This window comes from Miniopterus natalensis, chromosome 9 (assembly GCF_054644295.1).
Source record: "Miniopterus natalensis isolate mMinNat1 chromosome 9, mMinNat1.hap1, whole genome shotgun sequence".
NCBI classification, from domain to species: Eukaryota; Metazoa; Chordata; class Mammalia; order Chiroptera; family Miniopteridae; genus Miniopterus; species Miniopterus natalensis.
In genome coordinates, this window is record NC_142089.1 from 56040931 (window position 1) to 56060727 (window position 19797).

At 38.0% G+C, this 19797-nt stretch overlaps 1 protein-coding gene across 2 annotated transcripts in view; it reads right to left on the reverse strand.

Moving 5' to 3' along the window:
- Positions 1-19253, reverse strand: part of GTF2B (general transcription factor IIB) — a 30805-nt gene extending 11552 nt beyond the window's left edge. The window contains exons 1-2 of one of the 2 annotated variants that reach the window (XM_016211339.2): positions 19169-19253; positions 14838-14944 (exon numbers count right to left, since the gene is read on the reverse strand). In XM_016211339.2, coding sequence (XP_016066825.1) covers positions 14838-14944; positions 19169-19185 — 124 coding nt within the window. In that variant the 5' untranslated portion in view covers positions 19186-19253. Of the gene's footprint in view, positions 1-14837; positions 14945-18649; positions 18876-19168 lie in introns of those variants that run through there. The other variant, XM_016211338.2, reaches the window with a different exon arrangement.
- Positions 19254-19797: the final 544 nt, after the last annotated feature.

Here is a 19797-nt window from a genome sequence, read left to right on the forward strand (position 1 = left end):
GGAGCAATGAGCAGTGGCAGCCCCCTGAACCTGTCTCCAAGGCCCCCTTTTCTGACTTCCCAGTGAGCCAAAGCAGCCCAGCCTAGGCTCTCCTGTTGCTGCTTCTATGCTAAGCCCTTCCTTGTTTCACTGTCCTGATCGTGCTTTTGCTGCGGCAAATAAATGCTTGCTTGCTTTGCTGCAAAACCAAAACCAACCAAACAAAAAGCAGACAAAATAATCTGAGGATAGAAATCAGTACAGTGTTTGCTGTTAGGTGGGGGTGGGGATGGAGGTGATTGGCTAGAAAGAGGCATAAGAAAACTAGATTTGAGATCTGTGCATTTCATTGTATACAATTATAATTAGTAAGTTAAAAATTAACATTCCCACCAAACTGTTGATTTTGAATTAAGCTACACCAAACCTACACATTATTTGGGGAATGACAGAACAATATTTACCAATCTTCCTGGACAAGGAAATATACCCTTTCTGAAGATCTTCTTTCAGATTGTCTGTATTTCTCATTTAAAACTAGATCTAATTTTTTTTCTGTTAAAAATCTCATTTTCTGCCCTGGCCGGTCTGGCTCAGTGGTTAGAGCATCCGCCTGTGGACTGAAGGGTCCTGGGTTCAATTTCAGCCAAGGGCACATACCTCAGTTGCAGGCTTGATCCCTGGCCCCGGTCCGAGTGCATGTGGGAGGCAACCAATCAATGTTTTTCTCTCTCTCCCTTCCACCACTCTGAAAAACAATGAAAAAAATATCCTCTGTTGAGGATTAAAAAAAAAAATTTTTCATTTTTAACTAGTAATTGCTCTATTTTATATGCTTAGATCCAATCAGTTTTAAAAGACTATTAATTTTAAAAATTTGATCTGAATATTCTACATATAAACCCCATCAGTGGCAAAGAACTTGTTCCCTTTCCGAGCTTAACTCCCATTTCTATTTTATATCTAAAGCACTTGTCAGAACTTTCAAAACAACGCCTTTGATTTAAAACAGAATGTCTCCAATGTCAGCATTATGTATAAAAGTAACAGGTGAACCGAAATAGTCCTCTAGTAAAGCATCGTCCTACTCTAATTCAGAGTATCTTATATTAGGAATAAATGTTGAGCTTATTGTCTGTCTGAGTTTATTACATACTGTTTTCTTACATTATAAAAGTTAACCTCAGTTGTTTGTGGGTTAATCTTCTAGTACTTATGTGTTAGGATACATTAAGTTATGGTAGAATAATAAAGAATTTCAGAAGTCAGTGGCTTAAAACAAGGATTTCTTTCTAATTAATACTGTCTGGCTCCAGTGGGACAGCAAGGCTCTCTACGCCATCCTTATTTAAAATGAAGGAACCCCTACCTCTTGAGACACAGCGGTCAGCATGCTAGGGGAAAGGGTCTGTGGTGAATTATGCACCAACTCAATGGTTTCTAACTGTAACTTTTCCACTCACTGGCCAAAACCAGTAAGGGGTGATGCTTAACTTCAAGCTTGGTGGGGAAGTACAATTGTACCACATAGCCCAAAGGAGAAGAACCAGAAATGTAAGTGAATAGTCATCAGTGCTGTCCCACATGCCGATTAGCAAACAGAATTCAGCACTGTATTTTGGGGGATTCATGTATACATTCATTAAAATAAAAAGATACTTATCTCGCTCTGACCCATGTGGCTCAGTGGTTTGAGCGTTGACCCATGCACCAGAGGGTAGAGGGTTCTTTCTTTTTGACCACAGTTCACATAAACATTATGGAAGCATTATTTCACTGATCACAAAAACCAGTTATTTTCTAGAGCTTTCTTGTAGTAAACAGTCAGGAGCAGAGTGCTCTTTTAAGTCCATAGGATTACTTCATTGTACTTTGTATTCATAAGCCTCACGTTGATTTTTATGCTTATTCATCCTGGAATAAAGAATTGTCAATCCAAATCCAGTGGTGGCAGTAATGCTGGAAAACCTTTCAATCCATTGCCACCAGGACTCTCAATCTCTCTGGGTACTCAGAGTTCCTGACAAATAGATGGCCCAAACAAAATAAACTCCCAGGAGGATCCAGAAGTGTATTACAAAGGGAACAGGTAGATTTGTAATCAAAGCAAAAATAACACTGACTTAAGGAAGGTAGAACTCTCTCCCATTAACAGTCAACAATCAATAGTCCTTAACTAATGTGACCCAGGCTCCTCCTATCTTTTTGATAATCCATCTTGATCTTGGATGACTTGCATTTTGTAGTATAAGACAGCTGTTGGTAGTTCCCTCCATCACGCCTGAATTCTAGCCATGAGGAAGGAAAAGAAGGTAGGGCACATCCCTTAGGAAAGAATCTAGATTTACACATCTAGACTTACATCTAGACAAATCTACATCTAGACTTACAGCCCACATGTAGTTAGGCTGCACCTAACTACAAAGGAAGCTGGGAAATACAGTCTATCTGGGCAGCCATATACCCAGTTAAAACCCAGGGGTTCTACCACTAAGGAGTGGGGAAACAGATACTGGGAAACAACCAGCAGCCTCTGCTATAAGGAATAATGGGGTAGGGAGGGAGAGGAGATGAGAACGAATGTCCAGAAGAATCAAGGTACTCTGCCCTACAGTCTGAAGGAAACAGTACACAAAGACAAATTAAACAGACATTGAAACTTACCATGCAAGCTATAAGCTGTAAATCCAACCAAAAGCATTTTGTAGTACACTATTAAAACCAGAACAGCTAAGGTGGCAATCTTAACAGTGCAAGGGAAAATGGAAACATACCAAAAAGCATCCAGAAAGCTAATACTGGAAAGAGTCTGATTTTCTAGCCTGACCTAGTCTTTTAGAATGTTTTTGTTTCTTATTGTAAATTAACACAGGCTTTTTAAAAAGGGAATATGACGTGGAATCAGAATTTTTCTGCCATCTTCCTGGAAAATTATTGTATTTAAGCATTTTGGCATATAACCTGTAATAGAGAATTCAGAAGTAGAGGTCTTAGACAATATTCCCCAAATTACTTGTTTTCATAGGCCTGGTTTATTTAAAACCATTTAGTTTAAAACTAAATTTTTTTTCAAAATGTGTTCAGTCTAAAAGTTCAATAATTATAATGGAAACCTGTTTGAGCCAACACACTATAGTTATTAAATCTAATGCTGAAGCCCGGCCAGCATGGCGCAGTGGTTAAGCGTCAACCCATGAACCAGCAGACCCATCATGGTTCGATTCCTGGTCAGGGCACATGCCTGGGTTTCGGGCTCAATCCCCAGTAGGGGGTGTGCAGGAGGCAGCCGATCAATGACTCTCTCATCAATGATGTTTCTATCTCTCTTTTCCCTTCCTCTCCCTCTCCCCTCCCCTCTCTCTAAAATCAATAAAAGCATATTTTTAAAAATCTAATGCTGAAAAAGAAATACATCATTAGGCTGGGCTTTCACATCTTTTTTAGTCATTTAACCCTTTCTATCATTTTTCAAAGAATCTAGGGTTACTATAAATTCTTATCAGAAATCTTTCATTGTAGACAATTTTGAAGGGAAAAAAGAATTTTCAGAAATTTAATCAAGAGCTATTCTAGAAAGAAATACTATTAATAATACAGCCAGTCTCAAAAATCATAGTTTATGTTCCCATAATGTAAACTGGGTAGGAACTCAAACTGAATTATCCCCTAGAAACAAACCACATCATAATTTCCCAGACCAGTCCATAAAACAGACCCTAAAATAATAAAACAAATCAACAACTACCACCCTGTACAAATCAACAGTGTCACTGCTACTTGGAAAATAGTTTGTAAAGAAAAATGAATTATAAGTTCCATCCCTGAATATCTGAATACATCTTGCTTTTCCTCAATACAGGCAGGTCTACTGCCACAGCAGCATCTAAGCTAAGGAGCTACGGCTCTGACAAAGATGTATCCTAAAGCTGGTGACAATAAATTTAGTCATTCACATACTAACACTTTCAGGCCTCTATTCTATGGCACATGCTCCTTTTTCCCTCTACTTGGAATGACTTTCCCTCCATTAACCGTTACTCATTCTTAATGATCATCTTTCAAGGTGAATTCAACAGGAATTTCCCCAGGAAGTCACCACTCCCTTCCTTTGTATTCTCACCAAATTTGGAAGATCTGTAACCGTGCTTTTACCATGGTATGCTGTTCATTTAACCTCCACCCTTCTGCGTACTAGCCAAATAGTTGTCCCAGGGCCTGCTTACAGCGTCTCATCGTTCTTTCACTCTGACCAGCACAGTGCTTAATGGAAACATGTACGTAAAAGAAAAACCAAAGGCTTTTAAGTCCTACAATCTGAATTTAAATGGTGCTGTCACTTACTAGATGTAGAACCTTGAGTTAACTACCTAAGCACTGCAAGCCTCAATTTACCTTTCTGTAAAATGAAAAAACTACCTCAAAGAGTGGTTTTGTTCACTGAGTAAAATTAGTAATTTTCTGATGTTTACAAAAAAGTAGCATCTAAATTAAAAATTCTATCTTAGGCAAGAAGGCTGTCCCTGAGGGTTTACTAGAGAAGCCAAAGCAAGAATTTGAAAGTGAATACAAATATTCCTTAATTTAAAAATATAGCTTGGTCATACTGAACTAAACCTGAATGTGTTCCTTTAGGAAACACTGCTGGTGCAAATTTAAAGATAGTAACCCAATAATCTTCAAAATACAATCAGAGCATCAAATATGACAGATCCACAACACTCACTCACATTTCACAACTGCCTTGCTATAAGAATAGCACCTCAAACTTAGAATCACCCTCTTTTTCTACAGGTTAACAAAAAGGTTTCCAAAGTATGTATCACTGAAATTTCATACTAAAAAATAGTATATATTTTATACATTATATCATTTGATTCTTAACAATTTGACTCTTAACAATTCCTAAAAATTCTGAGATGTATTATACTTGCCCCCTTTTTTCAGTGGGCGAGGGGAGACTTATTTTACATTTATATAAAATAAGAAAATTAAGCTTGGAGAAATTACATAACTTGACTATAGTTATATAACTTTTAAGTAAGAGATCCAAGGCTAGACTCAAGGGCCACTGACTCCTATCCTAGTTATACATATAAGATATATGCTCTACAGGAATTTGTAGTCTAGGTCTGGAGACATGGGAAACAAAGATAAAAAAAATCTAAAACTACAGAGCATCTTGAACACTGGTAAATTGTAAAGTTAATAGTATAGATTTGTTTCTTAATATGATGTGTGACCTGAGCTAGAATTTCTGAAAGTGGAACCTGGAATCTTTTAAAAATTTCCCAGCTGATTTTTTTTTAGGGTTCAGTTTCCAGCTGATTTTATTTCCTTCTCAAAAAAAGTTACCTACAGAAGGTATATATCAACAATCTGACAGACACTGGACTTGACATGATTAGTCCCAGCTGATTCTTAATGCACATTCACGGTTCAGATTCACTGGTATAAACAATACCCAGAATGAGCCTAGGAGGGAGAAGTCAAATTGACTCATTTTCTTGTTCAAGTCTACCTTAACAATTGTCCTTAATTGCTCTTAAAAACAATGAAAGAACTCAGTTTTAAATGGTACACAAAAGTGGTTTTAACTAGAAATGCTACTAGGTATGATTATACTGCCATCTAGTGTTCGTCTTTTAATGTGACACAACAGTGCTCCTCTTAATTGACACCATTACACTGTTAGGATTTGGAGGTAAAAAACACAAAACAAAAAGCGCTGTTGGAGCCAATAGTTTCATGGTAGATATGACAAAGCTTTGCTTTAAAAATTGGCCCTATTTTAGAGATCACTACTAATATCTTAAGGATTACTGATAAGATGAGACAGTCAATCACAAATCATAACTTAATGTTTAAAATTAAAGTCCTGCCCGGCCGGGCGTGGCTCAGCGGTTGAGCGTCGACCTGGGATCCAGGTGATGAGGGTTCGATTCCCGGTCAGGGCACATGCCCAGTTGCAGGCTTGATCAATGACTCTCATCAGTGATGTTTCTGTCTCTCTCTCTCTCTCTCCTTCCCTCTTTCTGAAATCAATAAAGATGTATTTAAAAATAAATAAATAAATAATTAAAGTCCTATAATTCAAATAAATAAGTCAAATAACTATTACATGTTAGATAGTGTTAAAAATAGTCACAAAAATTGTAAACAACCTAAGTTATAGGACAAACTAAATACTACACAGTATTAAATATTGTGTTAGAAAGGAAACAAAAGACATTAAATGTGTAGTATTTTCCAAAGATAGCAGCAGTATCGCCCATCCACATGCTCTTCTGCAACATGACCATGTCCCTCTCACATTGAGATGGAGCCTATTTCTCCACCCCTTCCAATCTACGTGAGACCTAAGACTTCTTTGACTAACAGAATACAGATGTGATCATATTCCACCCATGGCCCTTAACTACCCAAGTCCAAAACACTTGCTCTTAGGGTATTAGTCTTAGAAACCAACCACCATATGTGAAATAAGACTACACTGAGACAACTACAGAGAAGCCCTAGAGGATGACACACCCATGTGGGGAAGTCAAGAAATGCAGGTAAAGAAGCCATCACAAATGTAGATTCTCCAGGTTCAGCCAGTGCCATGTGGAAACAATGAACCAACTTAATGACCCATGAAATCATAAGCAAAATAAAATGGTTATAAGCCACAAAGTCTGTCACGTAATTGAAAGAGAAATCATTTCCTGAAAGTATGATATTGCTTGAAGAAAATCCTAAAAACACGTGGCAGTTTTGCAACTGAATGGTGCACTTCAAGGAGCCTATGATGCAGGTCTGAAGGACAGTGAGGGAAGTGATATTAAAGACTGAAGAAAAGGTGGTCTATATCATATAAGACAAATATAATTTTTATATTATGAATTACTTCATTTAAGAAGATGATAGTAATGAACTCTCCTACTTGCCAACTCATTTGAGAGCAGTATGTGGCTCTGAAAATGACAGTTGCGTGGTATCTAACTGAAATTAAGAGAAATTAGTGACAAAATGTCGTAAGTTTCTAGCACAAATTAATTAGAGTTGTTCAAAAAGAATTCCAAAGGAGTTTCAGTTTCTAAACGTGTCTGGTGACCATTCAATAAATATGGTATAATCTAAAAAGTTTTAGAAAATGTAAAAATTTTATGGCAATTACAATTACTGCATTATACCAAGATCATTTACTAGGAAACAGATGATGCTACATGTCTGGATCTAAATTCCTATGAACATCAATATCTCAAATAAGAAAAAAGCGACTAATTCTATGCCCTAAGTGGATTACAGAATATTTTCTCAGCTTAATTTCTTCCCTGTCTCTAAAGCATAAGAGAGAAAGGGTTGAACTGAGCTGGCAACAAAGAGCACACACCTTTAAACCAGCAAGATAATGCAAATCCAATTAAAAATGTATGACCTAAATTTATTATTAACATATGACAATATGTTTGTGTATGTATGTTTATGTATCTTTACAATTTACACTCATGGAGTAGCATGTTCAATTAAGTTATTTTCAACATAATTCACTTGACAATATCATCAGCAAAACAGAACTTGTCTGGTCATGGAATAGATTCTTCACCTGCAGAACATCATATTACACATTCAACTACAAATATCTGTGAATGAGACTACTTGTGTGTGTGTGTGTGTATATTTTAGTATATCTTTATTAATTTCAGAGAGAGGAAGGGAAAGAAGGAGAGAGAGAAACATCAACAATGAGAGAATTGTCATTGATCGGCTGCTTCCTGAACGCCCCCAATTGTGGCTCGAGTCCGCAACCCAGGCATGTGCCCTGACTGGGAATCAAACCTCAATCTCCTGGATCCTACATCGATGCTCAACCACTGAGCCATGCCATGCATGGCTGGGCTAGGCTACTGTATATTTTTTAAGTGTCTGTTACATTTTGTTTATAACAGAAAAATAATTACAAAGAGAAATTTCTATATAGAGAAAGTTTAATCATTATATTTTTAAATATTTAGGCCTTATAACTTAGCCTAGTAGCTTTATTTAGAATAAAATATAATAGTTCTTATACTGGTATTCAGGACTAGTAATAAAGCAAAACTAAAAGAAAAGTAACTTCCTTCGGCTTAATATAGCAGAAAAATGCAAGTAAAAATTAAGGATTCCAAGCACAAAAAAGCATGTAAGCCTGGTAGATTCTATCTTCCTTCTCCAGTTGGTTAATCTTACCCAACTGTTTTGCTGGTCCCAGTGGAAGTGAAGCTGATGGAAGGGCTGGAAATGTAATGGAATATTATTACACTATTTCTTAAATGGCTACAGAATTTAGGAGCGCCAAGAACGAAATAATATTCATTCTTTTGTCTGTCACACTGGTACACATTACCAGTTTGATCTTAATACTTTGGAAGAATTACAATGCTCTCATTTAACTTAGGCATTAGCAAACATTTTCTGTAAAGGGCCACAGGAAATATTTTAGGCTTTGAGTCAAGAGGTCAAATTGAGGATATTACATAAATTTTTTTTTATAAAAAGAAAAATATCTCCTAATTTTTTATTGATGAAATTTAAAACATAGCCCGGCCAGGCGTGGCTCAGCGGTTGAGCGTCAACCTAGGATCCAGGTGATCGGGGTTCGATTCCCGGTCAGGGCACATGCCCGGGTTGCAGGCTACAGCCAATCAATGACTCTCTCATCATTGATGTTTCTATCTCTTTCTCTCCCTCTCTTTTCCTCTCTCTGAAATCAATAAAGATATATTTTTTAAAATAAATAAGTAAAAAAATAATATTAACAGTATAATTTGTTGTAATACATACCTACTACTGAGAAGAATGGAATTCTCCTTCTGGGGGATAAAATTTCACTTAACTGGAATTCAAAGTTAGTGTTCCCTATCATCAACACTGATTACAAATGTTCACCTGTCAATACTGTGTTAACAAGATTTTATGTATTTCATTTTTAAAAATGTCTTTTTCACATAGATAAGTATCACCAAATACTGATATTAATCCACAAGCACATGATTTTAATTGAACATATCTATTGCTTGGAAGGCATTTATAGAATTTTATTACATTCTTCTGATATTTGTCTTTTATCATGTCACTACACTGTAGATCAATCACTTCCAATAGAAGGTTAGGTGGAAGCTCCTTAATTGCACAATTAAACGGATTTTAAAAGATGAAGATTTCCTTTGCATATGTATCCAGGTCTGAAAAACACTTATGAAAACATAGTTTGAGTCTGGAAATATATCTGCTGCAGATCTGCTTGGGAATGAAGGTCTTAGTTCTTGTTTAAACTTCTGACATCAATGAAAATACATAAAATACTATATAAAGCAATTTGACATTACTTGTGATTCAAATGTTAGTTGTTGTCAAATTGACTTTATTCCAGTGTTTAACATATAGGCACTGTTTGCCTTGCAATTCTAGGTTGAATTCATTAAGAAATATTAGCAAGTCTGCAGCAATAACTAATTACCAAAGCCATTCAGTTTAATAGTAGTTGAAGGCAGTACTGGTCCAGAAAAATTTCAACCTTGGAGCCAAGCTAAAAAAACAACAACAACACACCAACTTTGTCACTGCTAAGCAAACAAATTACTGTGTGGTAGGGCAAACCAGAATATTCCATTTCTACTTCTGACAAAAATTCATAGAACTGATGATAGTTAAGTCCATGAGATTGAATGAAGTCCACTACTGACACTATTGGATTAATAAGAGCACATGATAGATTCAAACCTTTTCCACACTGTATCTGCTGATGAAAAATACAAAGAATAACTATAGGCTTTAAAAAATCTTACATTTTTACACTTTGTAAATAGCCTTGGTAAATAGCCTTCCCTGCTTGGCCTACAAATGAGCCACTCAGAAACTTTAACTGCAGCCTTCTTTTCATTCTTTTATTTTTTTTGAAGAAATTCTGCTGTGATGAGCTATTCCACTTTACATTCTCTGAATTTTCTGACCATTGTTTTCCTCAGTTGGGAGTACTGTGACAGTGCTTTGACTGGTAATCTCAATGTTTATTGTATTCTTTTAGCATAGCTCAAGTATCATAGCATAATAAACAATGCTTCACCATCTAATTCAATAACAAAATAACTCATATTCCACTGTGCCTTAAAAGCATGACATTCAAAGTTCACTGCTTTTTGTTTGTTTTGACATGATGGGTATGCAATGATAACAAAACATAAATGAAATGTTGTAGTATGGAGATATACTTGGCACTCAAAATGCTGTGGAGTTTTAACTGTATCAACTGGGATTTGTAGTGCACTGAGCAGCAACATAAAGTGATGAGAGCAAAACATATGGTTTTGGTTGCAACTACTAAATTCTGCTGTTGTATTAGGAAAGCAGCAATAGACAATAAGTAAACAAATGATTGCTGCTCTGCTCCAATAAAACTTTATTTACAGACACTAAAATAAGAATTTGGTATTTTCATGTATCCCAAAATATTCTTTTGATTTTTTTCAACCATTTAAAAATGTACAAGGTCTGGCCGGTGTGGCTCAGTGGTTAGAGTGTCGGCCCTCGCACTAAAAATGTAAAAGGCATTCTTAGCATTCAGGCCATATAAAAACAGGCAGTGTGTCGTGGTTTGCTAATCTCAGATTGAACTCATGTTATTATAAAAGACAATGTAGGAAAGAAACTTGGCTCCCATACAGAGGAGCTACACTGCCAGATTACCTAAACTTCAGTTTCCTCATCTTTAAAACAAAGATAATGTTAGTACTCACCTCACAGATTTCTCTGAGGTTAAACTGAGTGAATATATAAATTATTTAGAACAGTGCTACTGTAAAGTGAACTAGCTGTTAAATATTTCTTATTCAGTATAATACAATTGCAAATGGATTTCAATTCTTATTACCAACTCTGTGTGATTTAAAATTCCCACTGGAGATTAAAGATGGTGGCAGACTGAGTGGAAGCTACACTGACACTATCCTGGGACCAAACTGGAATTACAACTAAAATATAGAAAAACCATCCTGAATAATCAACTGCAGCTGAAGACTAGCTGAAGAGCACCCTCACAGCTAAGGAGAAAAAGTGGAGACACCGCATAGAGACTGGTAGGAAGTACAGAGGCACAAGAGGGCTGGCTGGACTCCCACAGGCAGCAGCTGAAGGTGTGGAGGGAGATCTCAGCTGTGGGGGGTTCCCACGGAGGACCCTGGGGCCTAAACCCCAAGATGGGCTTCCCAGCCAAGAGCACCAGAACTGAGAGAGGTGCCCACATAATATCTGGCTGAGAATGGCAGCCGGTTTTCTGCCTGCCAGGGAGAGATGGCTGGAAATGCAGACACCCTCTTAAAGAGCCAACACACAGTTTGGTGTGCAGCCATTCACACTGGGCTCCAGCAGAGGAAGGGCAGAGTGGGCTGGAGCTGTGTGAGGAGAATCTAGGGTGTAGGCTCTGGAGATGGAGCTCAGAGGGCACCCCTCTGGATTCCAGTGCCCTGTCATTCCTTGATACTGCAGAAGCAGATACTTACCTTCCAAGCAGCTTTTGCCTGAGGAGGAAGCAATTGCCCTACCCAGAGGAGTTTCTACAGCCTGAGGCTCATTAAGAGAATCAAGTTAATCAGGCTGCAAGCAGAGGCAGACCTCAGAGTGCTTAGAGTCTCTGCCTGAGCTGTTTCTGGACCCAGGCCTTAGAAAAGCAGACTTTGGTGTGTATCATGGTCCTGTCCAAATGCACCCAGCCCCAACAGAGGGGACCTCAAGCCAAACCATGGATTGTTGATAGCTCCAAACAGGGTACTCAGGGACAATCACAAACAGCGTCTGACACTGGCCTGCACCAGAGACCTTCCAAAAAGACTGAGAGTCCTAGCAGGCCCACCTAATACATAGAAATAAACCCAAATAGGCAGCCAAAATGGGGAGACAAGAAAACAAGCCCCAAATGAAAGAACAAGAGAAGTTACCAGAAAAAGAGCTAAATGAAATGAAGATAAGCAATCTATCAGATATAGAGTTCAGAATACTGATTGTTAAGGATGCTCAACAGCATGAGAAAAGATATGGAAACTATGAAAAATGACCAGTTAGAAATGAAGAATGCCATAGCAGAAATAAAGAATACACTGGAAGAAATAAACAGCAGATTAGAGGAAGCTGAGGACTGGATCAGCAAATTAGAAGATAGGGTAGAAAAAAATCACTCAATCAGAGATCCAAAAAGGAAAAACAATTAAAAAAACACAAGGACAGTCCAAGGGAGCTGTGGGACCACATGAAACATAACAATATTCACATCACAGGAATGCCAGAGGAGGCCGAAAGTAAGTAAAGGTTAAAGAACCTGTTTGAAGAAATAACGGCAGAAAACTTCCATAACCTTGTCAAGGAAAAAAATCACACAAGTTCAGAAGGCACAGAGAGTCCCAAGCAAGAAGAATCCAAAGAGGCCCAAGCCCAGACACATCATAATTAAAATGCCAAAAATTCAAGACAAAGAGAGAATATTAAAAGGCAGCAAGAGAAAAGCAATCTGTTACCTACAAAGGAGCTCCCATAAGGCTGTCAGCTGACTTCTCATCAGAAACTCTACAGGCCAGAAGGGAATGACATGAAGTACTCAAGGTAATGCTAAACAAAGATCTGAAATCAAGACTACTCTATGCAGCAAGGCTATCCTTCAAAATAGATGGTGAAATAAAGAGCTTCCCAGACAAAAAATAGGCTAAAAGAATTTATTACCATCAAACCAGCACTGCAGGAAATGTTAAAGACACTGCTATAATTAGAAGAAATAGAGAGAGAAACATAGGCATAAAGAATTAAAATGGGCCGCCTGGCCGGGCGTGGCTCAGCGGTTGAGCATCGACCTAGGATCCAGGTGATTGGGGTTCCATTCCCGGTCAGGGCACATGCCCGGGTTGCAGGCTCAATCAATGACTCTCTCACCATTGATGTTTCTATCTCTGTCTCTCCCTCTCCTTTCCTCTCTCTGAAATCAATAAAGATATATTAAAAAAAAAAAAAATTAAAATGGCAATAAATAAGGACTTATCAATAGCCTTAAGGACATTAAGGGAGAGATCAACAGCAATACAGATGTAGTCGTGAACTTTAACATCCCACTGACCTCACTGAATAGAGCTTCCACACAAAAAGTCAACACAGAAACAGTGACTCTAAATGGCACACTAGATCAGGTGGATTTAATTGATATTTACAGAACATTTCCCCACAAAGCTGCAAAATATACATTCCTCTCAAGTACACATAGGTCATGCTCAAAGATAGACCACATGTTAGGACACAAAACAAGTCTCTACAAGTTCAAGAAAACTGAAATCATATCAAGCATCTCAGATCACAAGGGCATGTAATTAGAAATCAACTACAGTAAAAACACTCAAACACACGGAGGCTAAATAGCATGTTATTAAACAATGAATGGGTTACCAATAAGATCAAGAAAGAAATTAAACACATCCTGGAAACAAATGAAAATGAACACACAACAACCCCAAATCTATGGGACACAGAGAAAGCAGTCCTAAGAGGGAAGTTCATAGTACTAGAGGCCTACCTCAAAAAGCAAGAAAAATTTTTAGTAAACTAACCCAACTTAAAGAATTAGAAAGCTCCCTTGTGAAGCCATCCAGACTAGGGCTTTTGTTTGCTGGGAGGGTTTTTTTTTAATTTTCATTACTGCTTTGATTTCATCAGTTGTTATTAGCCTATTCAGGTTTACTGATTCTTCCTGATTCAGTTTTACATGATCTCACTCATATGTGAAATCTAATAAACAAAATAGACTGAGGAACAAAATAGATCCAGAGACACAGAAGCATGAAACAGACTGATGAATTTCAGTGGGAAGGTGGGGATGGGGGAGTGGGTGTAGAGAGATTAATCAAAGAACTTATATGCATATATGCATAATCCATGGACATAGAAAACAGTGTGGTGAAGGCCTGGGGGGGGAGGGGAGGACAGATGCAAGGAAGAGGAGATCAGTGGGGGAAAAGGGGATATCTGTAATACTTAAACAATAAAGATAAACTTAAAAAATAAATAAATAAAAATAAAATTCCCACTGGAGGTCTGAGGAACGTAGCCTAATTGGGTGATTATTACAGATGTCCTCCAAGTAAACACGTCCACAGTGTATCAACACCAAAGTTTCTGTTATACTTCCCATAATCCTAGCATTTTTATTCCTAAGTATTTCAAACTGCTAAGCATTACTCTTTTTCTCCGGCATGGCTGTAACCCCACCATAAGAGTAATTTTTAAATAGACCATTTCTATTCTAAAGTTTTCCTGCATGTCTAAATTAGTGAGCAAAAGAAATAGAAGTGAAATTTTAAGAAGTAATATTTTTAGCAATGACAATTTTACACTAGAAAAACATAAATTATTCCATAGGAGCAAATGAAAACTATAACAAATCTTTTTTGTTGACTAAAAGGCCTTGGAGAAGATTCAATATAGATATACTTTTGTACTCTGAAATAAACTGTGTTTAAAAGCAACAGAACTTAGATTAATATCTATTCATTACTTCATATGCATGGGTGTCATCCTGCCATCCTCAATCCCTCATCAAATATTTAAGACTAAGAACTCAGGAAACTGGGGGCCTTTTTTTTTTTTTATGAGCTGTCTCAAATTGATGTTCCCTCCTACCCAAAATTATAAAACATATGAATTTGAACTGACAATAAAACATGGTATCTCTGAATGATTTTACTCGTACTTGTTTTTTTCCTAATTCTTTTGGTTTGTTTCACAATAAACATGAATTACCTATGGGGGAAAACAGTCAAAATGTATTTATTAAAAGACAGTTTGGAAAATACACTATAATAAGTGCTTACCTACAACCAGGCCACATTCAGGACAGATCATATCACCAGCTCTGTAGTCCTCCACTAAAATTGCATCTGGATGGTTTGGACATGTGACTCTTGGAAGAGCATCCAAACTAAATGAAAAAGAAAAAAAAAGCAGTTTTTATTTTAAACCTCACCCAAGGACATGTTTTTTTATTGATTTTAGAGAGAGAAGGAAGGAAGGAAGAGAAAGTGACATCAATGTGAGAGAGAAACATCAATCCTCCCAACCAACATGTACCAAAGTAGTCTTCTGGGAGGGTGGGAGGAAGGAGGATTTTAACACTTTTCCAATATTATGTATTTATAATACATTTAAGCTAAGTTTTCAAAGTAAACATCCCAGTTAAATTACTTTAAATTCTAGCTAGTTATTAACAGGTAGAGTCCATTGGAATTATTTTTTATAAGAATAGTTACTGGTCTGCAAACATAAAAAGCATTAAAAATTTAAATAGAAAATAAGTTTTCCTCCTCTTAACCTGTAGGCTACTGTTTTTAAAAATATCTGAAATGACTAGCTACCATGAAAACTTGTGACATTTACAGATAACCATCCAGTTGGTGCCCCTTGTTACTTATTTCTCTGGTCAGAGAATAAATTTTAAGTCTGTGTTTTTCTCCTTGCTAGTTACCTTACTAATAGTTTTAGAATAGCACACTGAACCAAGGCATATAAATGAGGGTTGTAGATATGGCTTTGCTCTACTTATGACCTGATGATTTCATTTGGTCCAGAACTGAGTTTGTTAGCAATCAAGAAATGGTTTTAAAAGCTACTTTTTAATCTATTTGATATTAATAATTTGCTCAATTATTTTATTTTTAAAATAAAGCAGTTTAGGGAAAACACATCAGCCTTAAATGACCTGACAGAATCAGTTTTAAAAAGCAACAAAGATATTTAACATAGATTTAGTAATTATTTCTGGTGGTGTGACCTCACAATCACAAAAGTTTGAAATCACTGAAAACAAGTTGTCTTTAAAAGTTCACTTGAGACAGGAAAATCCTATGCCATAAAAAAATGCTGATATATAATAAGGAGAGACAAAGAAAAAGAACCAATTATAATCCAGAGATTTCATATCCAGCAAAGCTGACTTTCAATGACAACATGCAAGAATTCAAGGAATATCATTTCCATGAGCCCTTTCCTATAAATTTATTGGAGACTGAGTTTTTACACATCCAATATGACAGGAAAGACATCAATATAAAGATTCGTGGTGAGCCAGCTTTACACTTAGAACTTAATTAGGAGGGCCTATATAAAAACTATTAACATTGTTAAATACTCATGTTAGTGGTAGTATATGTACTGTTATTCTGAGAATGTTTTCTGTATTATGTGGAATAAATCAAATGTTTAATTATGAAAAAAATTCACTTGAAGTAATACAGTAAAAGATTATGTTAAGGCCATCACAAATATACATCTCAAAGACATTACCCATATAAATAGGTATTTGTGGTTTTGGATAAAGTTTCTCATGCTAATACAATTCAGAATGTGAACTCTCAATATCGAAGGCAATTCCCACTGGAAAACTGATAAAAACAATCCATATTCCCAAAATTTATATATTCAAGGTAACCACAATGTGTTGATCTTTTCACTGGAAAAAATAGGGGGTGGGGTTTGCTTTATATTCATGCTTATTCCATAAATTCCTACAGAATAATATTTTAGTAAATTATGACAATATTAAGAAAGCAAAAATTATGAAAAACTATGCTGAAATAAAAGAAAATGTTAGTAAACAGTAACTACAAATGCATAATGTGGGTAGCCAGGTGGCACATGGCATGTACTCTTAAAAGGGAAATAGAATATTTAGTGTGTGTGTGTATGTGTGTGTGTGTGTGTATACATATATATACACATATATATGAGATATGGAAACATCACAAAGATATGCTAAATGAAAAAAGGTAGGGATTTTTATACAGAACTGGGAAAAGTATGAACTACAGTTATACGCAATAACATGAATATCAAAATGCTGATTTAAAAAAATAGACAGATGAACACATATATATGTCATTTATATAAATTTTAAAGCAGACAAAATAAATCTATGGTGTTAGAAATCAGGATGTGGTAATGACTATGCGCACAAAGGAGGCTTCCAGGGTGCTAGTGGTATTTGATTTCTTGACCTGGGTGGTAGCTCTGTGTATATGCCCACTTTGGAATTGAGCTGTGCACTTAAAATGTGTGTGCTAACTTCACAAAAAAGGTAAAAAGCAAGGCACAGTGTTTACATTAGACTACTTTTATGGGGGGTGGGGGCAGCAATTAGAACTATATGCATATGTTTGCTACAGCAGACTCACTAGGGAAACACCAAGGAACTGGTTACAATGACTGCTTTGGGGGAGAATCAGAGGGCTGGAAACTAGGGAAGAAGGCAGGCTGCTTTTCACTTTTCTTGCTTTTTTACTATGTGTAATGTGTCACCTATCCAAAATAAAATGAAATCATGTTAGTCAACTTTTAATCAAATTGCCCACAAGAGTAATACAAAAGAGAAACCACAAGAGTGAGGTTATAGGGGAAAAACCATAGGGAAGGAATGTAGTAAACAATCATCCCTAACATTAAAACAATTGTGACTACCTAAGGAGCCAGATAATCCCAACCTCATTTTATAGCTATAATTTATTGGGTGCCTACTGTGGGTCTAATGCTATACATACGTTATTAATCTTCAAAGCCACCCTGCAAAATAGGCATTATCTCCACTTCATTTACCATTGTTCTCACTGGAAGAAAAACTCAAGAGCTGAACAACTGCAATAACACAGAGAGCTGGACATGTCTAGAAAAATTTTATTTCAAACATTTTTTTTTAACAAATCAAGACAGGAAAGGCACAAAAAGTAAAGTGCACTTTTTGGGTAAATAATTTATCAAGTGAATTTACTCTACTTATACTGTAACATTTCACACAAATACATCTTCCTGTTCTCTTCTCTTATATGTAAAAGCTGTGCCCAAATATGCCCACATTCACCTTTCAGATCTATTGCCATGAGGGCCTGTAAGTTGTATTTAGGTGTCTTGGGGAAGCTGAAGTTTTCACGTTACCTACAGGGAAGCCTTCCCTGACAGAGCCACGCCCATATAGAATGACTGAGCACTCAATCACTGAATCAGTAAACAAGAGTGTCATTGACTTTAAGTTATTTCCAAACAGGACATTAGCTAAAGCTGCCTCACTGCTCCCCATTCAAAAAAATACAGAAACATAAAAATAGTAAGTCTTGGCAGTTACCAGAAAGGGCCTGGACTTCTCCAGCTTACTATATGCGATAATGGCTTTCATTGGGAACTCAATTCCACAGATTATAACAAGTTCAAAAATTTATGCGCGTTAACTTCCAGAAGCTATAGAACTTAATTTGATACTTTTAATACATTAAGCGGTTAACCAGAGACCAACTGTGTGATAACAAGCAATAGATACATGAGTCTCTACAGTCTGTGCCAACACCCATCATGGAAAAGCCAACATATTAGCATGACTCAGTTTACACTCATGCAAAAATACTAGTATCTACCTCATAGTGGTAACGAGAGATATAATTAAGGTCTGCAAGCATTTTTAAGGTCAGAGGATTAAAGGCTGTCTCTACGAGCACTACAAGCATTTCCTGAAGATGTGAGTACATTGCATTTTTAAAATATATTAGAGTGACTTCCCAGCATATGTAAATAATTTTCTGCAGGCAAGATTTTTTCAGGAAAATGCAGAAGACATTTGTAAAAAACATCTTAGAAGGGAACTTACGGAATCTTCAGAAATGCCTTAACTTCCATTCAGAGGGCCTCTGAAGTGGTAATCAGTTTCCATCAGCTTACCTATACTGGCGTCCCTAACTTTACAGCTGTCAGCTTGATGAGGACCTGGAACTAACCCTATCCCGCTCTACGGTAAGGACTCACGGCCCCTCGGGCTGAGCGAGCCAGAGGGAAACACAGGCATAGAAAAAAACAAGAAAAAAAAGAGACGTTTGAAACGTCAGCAAAAGACGAGAGGCTCGGGGCTGGGGACACAGGGGTCCCCACAGAATGGTGCCCGGGTGAGATGGTGATCTAAGACTCTGGAGCGGTAACGCCGACGGCTCGGGGGTCCCCGCGACACCCCTGACAGCCCCGCCGTTTGGGAGAGCCTTTGTCCGCGTCCGCCAGCCCGTCCGGCCGCCTCTCTCGGGTGCCGGGGGCGCTCTGCCAGGCGCGGCAGCCCCGGCGGTGGCCTGGCACTCCCCACCCGCCCCTCAGCGAGCCAGGATCCGCTGGACGTACTAACCGGCTGGTAGACGCCATCTTCACGGCGACCGGGTTCCAGCAGGAAACAACACCACACAGAGAAAGAGAACCGGAAGAGACTGTGGCGAGGAGACGCGCCCGGCCGGGGCTTTTATAGGCGAGTCGCCCACGCAGTCGTAATAGAACGCGGCTACGGGTGGGGAAAGAGGCCAAGAAAAGTGAGATCCGGTGTGCCACGTGCTTTGCGTTTTCTTATTTCCCGGCTCCATTTCTGTAACTTGCCGTGTTATCGGGGGAATCGGCGAAAGTACGCAGTGAAACTTTCTCATGAACCCTGCAAATCAGCTATCCCATAGACACCGTCACTGGAATGAGTTCAAACACAAAGGCAACCGTGGCTCGGTGGCGCGGGCGAAGCCCCCCCCCACCGGCTGACCCCCCTCCCCCCCCGGAAGTCCGTTGCTCGGGTTGGACCGCAGTTCTTCCGGGCCTGAAGGGCTCACTCTGCTCGGGAACTGGGACTGGAAAGAGAAACTCGCTCAGGTCAGCCAGACCTGGTGTCGCTGCAGCTCCGCCCTCGGCTAGCGAGCCGTCTTCCTCGGCACACCCCTTCCGCCTTCCGTGCCGGGGATGAAGGCAGGTGTCGCGCCGACCCTCTCAGCCCGCAGG